Genomic DNA, 12863 nt, shown 5'->3' on the forward strand with positions numbered 1-12863 from the left:
TGAAGCTGCATCAGTTCCCGAATAAGCAGGACGCTCATACTTTTAGGAATTATTCATTGAGTATGTACGAACTTACAAAGGGGGTAACAAAGCGACTTTTATTTACTTATCGACTGATACGAAAATAAAAAAGAACGTACCTGTACTTTATATCTGCATGTGTAGTGCCCTTGTACTTTATCTATGAGTGTGTGTGTGGAGGGGGGGATTTAACGCATATCGCATGTCTTGTGCACATGGGTACTTCTTATATTGCACTACGTAGAAAATTTATGGTATTTCATGTAGAAATGGTAATAGAACACAAAAGAAACGCAGATCAGGGGGTTCTCATGTATACTATGTATTATCGAGAAATTTATGTTTACAAATTAATAAAGGTATGGGATGCTAGATTTCTATTTTTCATCTCTATACATAAAATACCGTGAAGGTTTACTTTTGGCTCACCAGTCGAAATAATTGCTGAAAAATAGATTCTTTTAATAATTTTCTTTTTATTGTCGGATTGAGTATAGCCCGCTCCCCCCAGTGATTTTTAACGAATCATAGTGATTCTAACGATTCATACTAGTTCATAATGAATCGGAATCGCATGTTATAAAGATTTAAGATGTAAATCTTGCGGTAAGGAAGCTTTAGTATAAGTAGTAGTAGTAGCTTTAGTAGCGGTAGTAGTAATAGTAGCAGTAGTAGTAGTAGTTAGTAGCAATAGTAGTAGTGGTAGTTAGTAGCAATAGTAGTAGGAACGGGTTAGAAGCCCCGCAGGGGTTGGTTGGGTTCTGTTCTCGATATATTAAGTAGTAGTAGTACTGACTCTTCCAGTTCCAGTGACAATGAACTGGGGGGAGCGGGCTATACACAAGCCTTATTGTCTCCTAAAGATTTGCGCTAGACGATTTGAAATACGTCACATGGAATAGATAAAATTCAAAAGGAGCGTCATATGTAATTGTCGAAAAAGTATAGTTATTCTTTTATGATTTGCGTGTATATATACGTTGCAGGATGTATGACGTAAAAACTACAGTGCAAAAAATATAAATCAGCCTGTACTACGTGGCCACTAAAAAGCACCAATAGGCAGGGTTGTAGAACACAGGTTCCTCTTCCCATTTATCTGTAATAAAGACAGAAATCAACGTGCCCTGCGGGGCTCTAACCCGCCTTGACTTGCTAACGCTCGCTCGGCAATACTATGTGAATTAAATATTTTACTTTGGTACAGAAAAGAAACATCTATTAACCTATATGGGGGACCTGTGTTCTAGAAGCTTCCCGCACCAATACTGAGTCAGAGCATTGCGAAGTTGGAGGTCAGCAGGAGCGAGGGGATGCTTCCAAAGGGAAAATATGCGGGCAAGTCTTTACTTTAGGCAAGGCAGTGACAATGATCAATTGATCTGAACCGGTTTCTGCAGTTACAGTTCCCAAGAAGGAAAGAGAAAACAAAATGCCCTGCGGGTCTCTAACCCGCCTTCACTCGCTAATGCTCATTCGGCAATACTATGTACTGACATAATATCACTGCCTTGCTCAAAGTAAAGAGTTTAAAAAGATGCTTACATTACCATTTTTATGACAGGTTATAATAATTCTGCGTGCAGTTTTACTTCAGGTGTGCCACTCGAAAGCAGCGTTTCTTTCAAAAGTAATGTTCCGGGGGCATTGCTCGTGCTATTCTAGTTATTATTATATTATTTTGGTCTGCTCCGGGGAGCCACTGCCCTCCCAAAGGCAAGTCTGGAAGAAGCACTGCTCGAAATACTTAGTGAAATATAATTCTTTCGGTACTTTCCTTCTTGTTGTCTATTTAATGATTTTCGCCAAGCGACGTATAAATTTTTCACTTATAAATTCAAGGGGACCGTCAGAATTAATTGTCGAAAAATTACAATTCTTTTACGATTTGCGTATTTATACTGATTCCTGATGTGTGGATAAGAAGTCCAAAAAATACAAACCAATCTGTGTTACGGGGCTACTAAAAAGCACGAATGCCATCTAACCGAATCAGAGAGGGTGAAGGCGGGGGGCCGAGGGGATGCTTCGGAAGGGAGTAGGCGCGTACATTTCTATTTTGGTGACGGGATAATTGCGCGTATATTACCATTTTAATGACGTATTTACGATTTTTTTCAGGGGAGAAGAGCTTGGCTAACTTTGTTCTCCAAGATAATTCATTTACTTTAATATAGTAAGTACAATTTCAAGGGGCTTAAGCCCGGAAGCCCCCCTTAACCCATTACCAGCCAAACACTTGTATCCTTGTTAATGTCATAAAATGTGTTTATTCATAACTGTTTGAGTTCTAAAGTCGACTAAAAGCAGGGAATTTAATAGGTGAATTCTGTATCATGCAGAAGAGACTGTGAACAAATGAGAGGAAATGAAATATTGGAAGAATATCTTTCCAAACACTTTCAAAAAATAGTAAAATAAACCGTCCCAAAAAAGGGACAATGGCTGATAATGGGTTAGATACACCACTGGGTTATAATAATTCTTGGGTTCTCTCGAGCAGACGTTTACGCTGAGAACAAAATTTATAGATAAAATATGATGTGAAATATTTCTCGTGAAAGAATGAGAGTGTTAATGTAAGTTATTTCTATCATTGCACAGCTTATTGAAATGGATTTTGAATGCAAATAGGGTAGAAGTAAGCGGCGGGAATTTCCGGTTCATACGTCAGTTGTGAACATCTGCGATGGCCGTAATGTAATTTTTTTTTTAAGAATTGTGTAATAAAGAGAGAAGGATTATAAAGTTTCTACAGAGTCATGGTATGGTGAAGCGTGTAAAATCAACTTCGCAAAGTGTGGAAAAGATTTATTAAAGAAGAAAAATTCAGAACAGAGGCAATAGCCCTACATACATTATTTTCTGTCGTAAAGGTAAGAAAGAAAGGCGGTGTAACACTCGTGTATTAGCTGTGAAAGGTATTTTTTTTAAGGATCGAAATTAAGTGTTTTTGAAGATAAGAATAATTACAAATATTGTAAATGTTTTTGCACCATTATCGTTTATGCGTACCCCCTGCCTTGTCGCTGACGTGCCTGTTCGCTACGCTGTCGCTCGGGCCCCCCTGCTGTGCTTCTGCCCTGACTCAGCTAGCATGCGTGCTTTTTTACTGGCCACCTAACAGAAGTTGTTTCGCTTTTTCTTTTAGAGCTCCTCATTTAGTACATAGGGGGGCGCGGTTGCTCAGTGATAGAGCGTTCCCCTCCGGTGCTTGGGGTCCCTGGTTCGATCCCAGCTCGCGCCGTGTGGACTTTCTCGTGGGTTTTCTCGGGGTTCTCCCGTTTCCTCCCACTTTCTTTATTTCTCATTATCACCGTCTCCTTTAGCCTAACCGGCATGACCGTGCGATATTAAACTTAAGGATTTCTTTTCGTTTAGTGCATGCTCTGCAAAAAGAAACCGGAAGATGCAAGAAATGCGTCAAAATTTGGTAAGACAGTTTGCTTGAGTATTACCTAATTCTGCCTGCAGATTTACTATTGGCGTGCTGCTCGAAATAATTGTTGAAAAATTATAATTCTTTCGCTAATTTTCTTATTGTCTCTTAAATGGTTTGCGGCAGGCGACATGTAAATATTTCACCTGGCATATATAAAATTAAAGGGGGCCATCAGACTAGATTTGCCGAAAGATTACAATTATTCTTTTGCGATTTGCGTATATATATATATATATATATATATATATATATATATATATATATATATATATATATATGTGTGTGTGTGTTTGTGTTTGTGTGTGTGTATTGTATTGTGTTCAGGGTTTGCCCAATTGGGCCCAGCCCGGAAATACCCACCTGGGTTTTTGAGCTTTTCGTTGGTATATTATTGGTGCAATTAAGGTGATCAAGTGATTGGAAGTGGTTCTTATTAGATTTTGGACTTTCCTTGGGCGAATTAGTTGCTTTCGCGCTAAGATATACAACATTCAACGTAAGACCCGGGGGCGCGGTGGCTCAGTGGTAGAGCGTTCACCTCCAGTGCTTGGGGTCCCTGGTTCGATCCCAGCTCGCGCCGTGTGGACTTTGTGGTGGCAAATACCGTGCTCGTGGGTTTTCTCGGGGTTCTCCCATTTCCTCCCACTTTCTTCATTCTACCATTTCACTCATTTCTCATTATCACCATCTCCTTTAGCCTAACCGCATAACCGTGGGACGTTAAACTTTAAGATTCCATTTTTTCAACGTAAGACCTTTATAAAGTTCTGAATGCACTGAATGCATTAAAAAAGCCGTACCTTAGATTCAGAGTGGAAAGAATCATAGAAGTTGTAATTTGAAGAGGGATACACTATGTTTAAATTCTTGTAAAAAAAAATAACTTTCTGGCGCCCTTTTTATTTTTTCTTCGCTTTAAATACATACTATTGTGCCATGAATACTTCTCAGAATCATCTTCCTGTAAACTTTATTTCCCAAAAGCATGTACTACAAGCGCTGTTATAACATTTAAAACACTTTGAAAATCCTTATTTTAGCAAAATGCGCAATTTTCCCATCTTCAAGTGACACGTTCCATTTAAGTGTCCGTGGAAGAGAGAGTTGAACATGTATAGAGTATATTTGAAGGGTAAGGGGAAAATAGAAGGAATGTCACAAAATTGTATTTTTGAGAAAACGGTGTTTTAATATTGAAAACCTCGTAAAAAGGCATAGGCTTAATCAAATCTTTTGCCTGTTTTTACATAGATATTTTTACATCTACGGATGCATATATATATACAGGCAAATAGTACCAAAAGTCACCATCACATAGGACAAAGTACCCAATAAAGCACACACATGGACATTCCTTGTTTTTTCCCCTGACCTTTCATTTCATCCTTTTACTGAATTGTTCTGTCATGTTGGTAGTTTTTTTGAGCATTTCATGATTCATTCCTATATTCGCGATTTTTTGTATTCTTTGCAATGCAACGTTATCAAAATTATTCATTTGTATAAGGCAAAGTAATATGTATGGCCTGCTCCGTGGGAAAAGAAATCAAGCAAGGTAGCGGTAATCAAGGCCTTAGTAACCACCTCGGCATTCACCTGGTACGACTGAGGGAAAAAGGATGATCGGGTCCAGATTTGAGATCAGAGCATTCGGAATGAGACGCTACTTCTTCATCAACTCAAATGCTGCCACATGTTTTCAAATTATTATTATTATTTTTTTAATATTAGGTTTAATATTTATAAGATGCTATACTTTTTAAAAATAAATGTGTGACCGCTTCAACATGTTACAACGTCCGTAATTAAGCTACAGTCTAAGGTATGTCACTTTCAGCTGTAGCTGTTGTCTTCCTTGCCATTTACATTTTCTTCAGGATGTTACTTTTGTAACACAATATTGTCTTCACAAGTTGCCGTAGGTCCTACACAAACATTTTAAATATTTTTGTAAGTTTAAGATGTAATAATTGATCTTTAATCATTCCCTGCTGTTATTATGTTATTAAACGCTGCCTATTGTTTTTATTTTCAGAAACTGTGTAACACAAGAGAAACGTAAACGTAACTAACGATGAGATCGCGTAGATTATTGGGATTTGGCTTCAACATGTCATACAGAGACGAACAAGAAGATCAGTTAAGAATTCAGCTGCAGTTCCACAGAACTTTAACTGACAATTCGCAGCGTCGAATTTATAGTTAGTTGTGGTAATCAAAAGTGACATTATAAAGAAGCAAATACGTTTTCTGGTTATTCAACAATGTAATATTTCTTGAAAGTTGCAAAAAGTGACATTTCGTGAAAAGATCTATTCCCCATGCGCCGTAGATTTGTAGAACATATTTTCAGCAACACATAAATATTGTTGTTGATTTTTTTTTAAAATTAGTGTCAGTGACATAATTTTCTAGAACAAGTGTTTACAAGTTAAAATGTGAATTTCTGATATTTGAGAAGATTGTTCTTAATGTATAGAAACAAATAATACGAGCAGCATGAAGATGCTGCTGAAGAGTATTTAAATAAATAATGCCAGAATAGTGTACATTTATATTTTTATTTAACTACTAACCGATATAAACTTATATAGATGTATATTTATTATAGTGTACAGTGTAAATTATAACTACATAATGTTAGCTTGCTCTCATAATTTTAAGCTGCTTTTATTATTATTATTATTATTAACTCAAAATCTTATTTACACACAGAATGCTTCTGGGTGTTCCACTGCTACTACTGGTATGTGGCCACACCGTCTATGTATGTTGGGGTGTCTTATGTGATGTTGCGAGGTTCAGACTGCAAATTAGAGCCTTCACAATCATCGCGTGCCAGTTTACAAAGCGGCTATATTGAATTTATTATTTTTAAGATAGGAAAAGGATTGCCAACAATTGTTTCTTGAAATAGATGTCTAAACTTCAATCCTTTTCGTATTAAAAAAAAAATCCAATACAGCCGCTTTCAAAACTGGCAGGCGACGATTGTGAACACACTGATGTGCAGTTTGAATGTCGTAAGTCACATAAGACACCCCAACATATATGCACGGCGTGTCCACATACCAGTAGTACCAGTGAAACACCCAGAAACATTTTGTGTGTAAATAAGATTTTGAGTTAAAAAAAAAATGCTTAAAATTATGAGAGCAAGTTAACATTACACTGTTTACATTGTAGTTATAATTTACACTGTTTATTATTATTATTATTATTATTAGTAGTAGTAGTATTTTATTCTTATTTTGTTTTTAGTTATTTATCTATTTATTTATTTATTTATTTTATTTTATTTTTTTTTTTTTTGGTCTGAATCTGTGGGCCGCAATGGTTCCTCGTCATGAAGACAGAGTGAGGCAAAGACGTCTAAGCAGGTAAAATTGTACAGAAGAATCTTATGTTTTTTTCCAGCTGCTATGTCACAGCCTGGCCGCCTTGTTTTCAACCCACTATTTGTTCCCAGCAAGAAGCCGTTATACCGTATATGCAGAGTGACGGAAAAGTCCGGAGCCCATAGGCCAACTCGGTTACTATTGCAGGTATGGAAACACGGTAAGATATGTAAGGACTCTTTTAAATTTCAGCAACACTTTTGTTTTTGTACTAGTGTACCGCTCAATAAAGAAAATGCGTTACCATACATCATGTCGGGCTACACGAATGAAACAATGTGTGGTTTGAAATTAGCTACACCGAGAAGAATTGAAAGGAGACACAGTGAAGGATAAACATGCAAATGCAACATCCACGCCAGAGGCGTAGCAACCACGGTGTTGGGGGGGGGGGTAGGAGCAGATACGAAGGACGCGAAATTGGGTCTTGCACTATATTTTTCATTGTGTCTTTCCGTTCCCTTTGGTCCAAATAATTTCAAACCACACTTTCTTTCATTCGGTGTTGTCCAACAGTGGCAGCGTTGTACTTTTCGTTACTATTGGGCGGTATACTAATATAAAAACAAAACTTGCTGCATTTTAAAAATTTCCTTCTGTATCTTACCTTGTTTTCGTATCTGCAGTAGTAACCGAATTGGCCTATGGGCTTTGGGTTCTATCATGTACAGAAAATATTCCGTAAATATTTTGTCATGTACACAAAATATTCCCTAAATATTTTGTCATGCACAGAAACTATTCTTTAAATATTTTCTGTGATGTACAAAAAATATTCACTAAATATATTTTGTCATGTAAAGAAAATATTTTGGCATATGTAGGAAAATATTGTCTGCGTTATTGGTAAATAATTTTAAAATATTCCATGAGAAACATTTTAAAAACCATTCCGTTAACGTTGTATAAAACGTTTCAAATACTTTTTCAGTAATGTTTGGAAATCGTACAGGAAACATTTTTAGGAAAACTTTTCTAACGGCGTATAAAATATTTCTACAACGTTTTTGAGTGTATTCAGAGAATATTTTCTGTATTATGTGGAAAATTCTTTCAACAACATATGGAATATATTTCCTTAAGGGAAGTAGGATACATTTTCTGAAGGAAAATGATGGCACGTTTTAGAAACGTTTTGAAAATATTTCATTGCTGTGTGGGATTATTTAATATTCTAATATAGACTTTTATATAAACTTTATGTATAAAATTTTGAATGTAAAAAAATAATAGTTTTCTCGTGCTACAGATTAAATAAAAATGAAAGTAACTATATTTGTAACTTAACAACTCTTGAACCACAAGACTGATCTCAACAAAATATTCAACATACTGTAGATCAGGTTCGGGTCTGGAATGGTTTTTATCATTTCACTTTCAAGGTCCAAGTTGGAGGAAGGAAGGAGGATATATACTGAAAATGACCGACATTAACGTCGAATCCACAGTTTCCGGAGTTCCTGAGATGAACAGTAACACTTACGATGCAGCCTAAATCCAAATTCAGCACTGCAACTTGGGGAAAGGGAGAGATGATCTATCTATCTGTATATATATATATATATATATATATAATGATCGAAAATTATTAATATGTGTCGAAACCATAGTTTTCAAGTGGCGCTGATGTATACAGTGACACTTTCGATGCCGTTTAAATCCAAATTGATCCTCGCAACTTAGGAAGAAGAGATATATAAAAAATGGTCGATATTACTGTCAAATCCATAATTTTTGGGGTCGCTGAAATGAAAAGTAACATTTCCGATGTCGTTTAAATCCAAATTCGTACTCGAAACTTGGGGGCTATGGAGAAGGTAATGATCGAAAATGACCCATATTAGTATCCAATCCATACTTTTTGGGGTCGCTGAGATGGACAGTAACACTTTCAATGCCCTTTAAATTCACATTCAGCACCATATCTTGAAAACGGAGGACATATATAAAAATTATCGAAAAATGACCGATATTAATGTCGAAACACGATGCCGTTTAAATCCAAATTGATCGCCGTAACATCATGGAGGAGGAAGGGGTCATTTACATAAAAATGATCAAAAATGACCGATATTAGTGTCGAGTCCATAGTTCTTGGGGTCGCTGAGATGAACAGTGACAATTCCAGTGATGTTTAAATCCGAATTCCGTAAATTGGGGGGGGGGGTGAGGGAATATACCGTATTTACTCGCGTAATTTTCGAACTTTTTTAGACGAAAAAAGTTGTTTTGAAACAAGGGTTCGTAAATTATGCGGAAAAAAGAATTAGCCACATCAGTGAATATCATCTAATTTTTTCCCCAGTCAAAGTAACACGAAAATACCAGTACACATTTTCTTTGTAGCAAGAATTGACAACAAACAATTAATTCTAAATTTGTAGAAAAATAACATTAAAAAGTTGATTAAGAAGTCGTGTGGTTTCTTACCTTACAATAATGGCTTTGCTGCGTTGCCAATTGTTCATTAGCTACCGTAATTGATTCCTGGAAAAATGCTGTTTCACAAAACGTTTCCGCGGGCGCAAATTACGCGAGGAAAATAAAATATACAGAAAATGCCCTTCAAAATTGGGATGCGAAAATTATGCGAGGGCGAAAATTACGCGCGTATTTACGGTATATATAAATGATCAAAAATGGTCGATATTAATATCAAATTCATATTTTTTGCGGTCCCAGTTCATTGGTGACAGTTTTAGTGTCCTATATGTCCTAAATGAAACGTACTCTCTCAGTACGAAGAACGGCTGTTTTCCTAGTCTTTAATAATAACGAACGGAAGTTTCACATGTTAAATTCTTTAATGTACTTCTCGCTGCTCAAATTTACGCGCTTGTGTGGTGTATGTGTAATTAAGATCATCTATCTTTTCGAGTTGTTTCAAAAATATCAAAATAATGAAGATAAATTTTACCAGAAATCAGAAAAATAAAAAGTAAAATTAAAACATGTTGCTTTAAGTACAGTATTTTTCCTGCTAGCGAAATACATTGTATATATGCTGTAGATACGTTGTAGCAAATAAAATTAGTTTCCGGCTGTAACGTGCGTTTAAAAAAATATTGAAATAGTTATATCGCATCGTCACTGGTCAGGGTCACAATACGCCACCCGCAATATTATAGTAGAGAGTAAACAGCATAAAAAATTTAAAGAGAGTATATAAGCATGTTAAAGCACTCAACTTTTAATTTACGCTATTAATCTGCATAGACGGTATTAAATTAGTAATTTCAGCTTCTATCTTTCACGTACCAAAAATATTAACGAGTGTCCAAATACTAATTATTAGTTAGGTTGAATAACAAGTATCTCGAATTTAAATTTAAATAATTATTATTTTCGAATAGAACAAGAAATAGGTACCACAACTTACCAGTAATGGTTCCAGTAGTCAACTACCCCAAGAGCTATCATGAAAATTTCAGGAATTAATAATTATATCAATTTCAAGTAATAATATTAGGTTCAAGTAATATTTCTAATATCGAAATATACATTTAAATTTTAAAACAAAGCTGGAATATCCAAGTAGACTGCAATACAATTTAACTTTCAGGTTACAGTTGTCAAATTAATTGATTGACGGTCTATAACACATTCCAAAGATATAATAAGCTCAAAATAGCAAAATCATAGACCCATTTTTAGATGTTTAACATTAAGTTATTTTCAGAAATCACAATAATTAGTTGTTAACAACGGAAGAGTATTATACACTATTATTATAACTTTAACAACACTTGCTCAAAAGGTCCGACCAGTTTCAACTTTCCCTGAATTCTGACGTAAACCGTATCTACAGAATATCGCATTCAAAACTGTCACTAGACGGCATAGTTACCAATTTATCAGTGTTACCAACACTTGTACATTTATAACATTTGTTTGCCTTTTTTAACATACAACAAGGCGAAGAAATAGTTTTAAATTATAATTTTCCGGGTTTTGCCAATATTTCCGAACAAAATATTTTTTCTAATGGGTTCAAAATTTTTGGAAATTTTAAAAAGTACAAGGAAGATACATATCTCCATAAAATATATACAAGGTATGTGAGAAAAGTAATGAGACTGGCAACACTGCGATTTGGCAACGTTGTGCCTACCGGTCTGTGCTAGACCGGTTTGTTTGTCCCTTCCACTTCCTCAGTCCGAGTTACAACTGCGTAGAGCTAACATATTATTTTTGAAAGCGCCATCAATTAATTTGTGCTTTGTTGTGTGTTACAGAAATGGAGCATCGGAATTTAGAGCAACGTTGTGCAATAAAGTTTTGTGTTAAACTTCTTGAATCTGCGAGTGAGACTTTTGAAAAGTTGAATCAGGCCTATGGGGAATGTTGCTTATCAACAGCACAAGTTTTTCGCTGGCACAAATTATTTTTTGAAGGCCGAGAACACGTTGAAGATGAACCTCTATCAGGGAGACCTTCAGTTTCAAATACTGACGAAAATGTTGAACTTGTGAGATCTCTTGTGAGATCAGACCGTCGTTTAACAATAAGGATGATGAATGAATAATTAAATTTAAACACTTTTACCGTACATCAAATTTTGACAGACGATTTGAACATCCGAAAGATTTGTGCCAAAATGGTGCCGAGAGACCTTACAACTGAACAGAAGGACAATTTAAAAAAAAACGTGTACGTTGATCTTGAGAGGATTGCCAATGACCAAGAATTCTTCAATTGTGTGATCCAGGTGATGAATCCTGGATATTGAGTACGATCCTGAAACAAAGCGGCAAAGCAAGGAGTGGCACACTCTGTCATTTCCCCGGCCGAAGAAATGTCGAATGAGCAAATCAAAGATCAAGACGATGCTGATTTGTTTTTTTCTTGACAGTAAGGGTATTGTGCACAAAGAATTTGTTCCACTAGGATAAACTGTCAACCAAATGTTTTATACAAGTGTCCTTGAAAGGCTCAGGGAAAGGGTGATTCGTGTGAGATCTGACTTTGCAGACAAGTGGATGCTTCATTATGACAATGCCCCGTGTCACACGGCCATTTCCATCAGTGAAGTTTTGAGCTCAAAACGCATTACTATTGTTCCTCAATCCCCATATTCACTTGATTTGAGTCCTTGTGACTTTTCCTTTTCCCGAAATTGAAACATGTCCTAAAAGCACGTCATTTTGGATCTCTGGAGAACATTCAAAAGACTGTGACCGACCAGATAAAAGCCATATAAGTTGAAGACGTCCAACGAAGCAATAACAACAATGCTTTGAAGGGAATAACATTGTTGTCTGAAAACATGAAAAGCTTTAGTTAGTGCAAAGTCAGTCAGTCAGTGTTGAAGTTATATGTGATTTAACATATTAACTAAAATGATTCTGGCCTCGTTATTTTAACACTTCCCTACCATCAAGCAATAACTTCAGAAGATCGCTTAAGACAATTTAAATGCTTCTATAATCGACTGGTAAAGGTGATGAAAATCGACTGGAAGCCTTCGAAATGTGGGTGTGGAGAAGAATGGAAAGAATTAGTTGGGTCGAGCGGAAAACGAATGAGAGAGTGTTAGAAATGGTGGATGAGAAAAGAACACTTTTAGATATTATTAGGAAGAGGAAGGAGAAAGTGGTTGGGACATTACCTGGGAAGAGATTGTATCATGAGGGACGTCCTAGAGGGTATGGTGGCGGGAAAGAGAGGGAGGGGGCTAAGGAGACTACAATTAATGGATGATATAAAAACAGAAAGTTCATACGCGAAGACGAAGAAGTTAGCGGAAGACCGTAGAGCATGGAAGCTTCCCAGCTACGGCAAGTGACCTGCCAATAAGGGCAGAATACCTATGATGATATTAATTAATCTAACTAGGATTATAGTTTAGTATGTTTTGTAGCCATAACACCATTCTATCAAGGTGCTGACTATAAAAGACCGGTGCAGATATATTTCTTGCCACAAATTTTCCCTATTCTAATACAAGAAAGATAAGCCCTCAATAATCTTAACTGTAAACTAGTAAATGTAAAATAGTTTTC

General features: G+C 36.0%; 1 protein-coding gene across 1 annotated transcript in view; it reads left to right on the top strand.

The window, feature by feature from the left end:
* The first annotated feature begins 11098 nt into the window (after window positions 1-11098).
* Window positions 11099-12863, top strand: part of LOC145678834 (uncharacterized) — a 49184-nt gene continuing 47419 nt past the window's right edge. Inside the window, exon 1 of the mRNA XM_081749426.1 lies at window positions 11099-11165. Coding sequence (XP_081605552.1) covers window positions 11099-11165 — 67 coding nt within the window. The remainder of the gene's footprint in view (window positions 11166-12863) is intronic.

This window comes from Thermobia domestica, chromosome 1 (assembly GCF_964235325.1).
Source record: "Thermobia domestica chromosome 1, izTheDome1.hap1.1, whole genome shotgun sequence".
NCBI lineage: Eukaryota > Metazoa > Arthropoda > Insecta > Zygentoma > Lepismatidae > Thermobia > Thermobia domestica.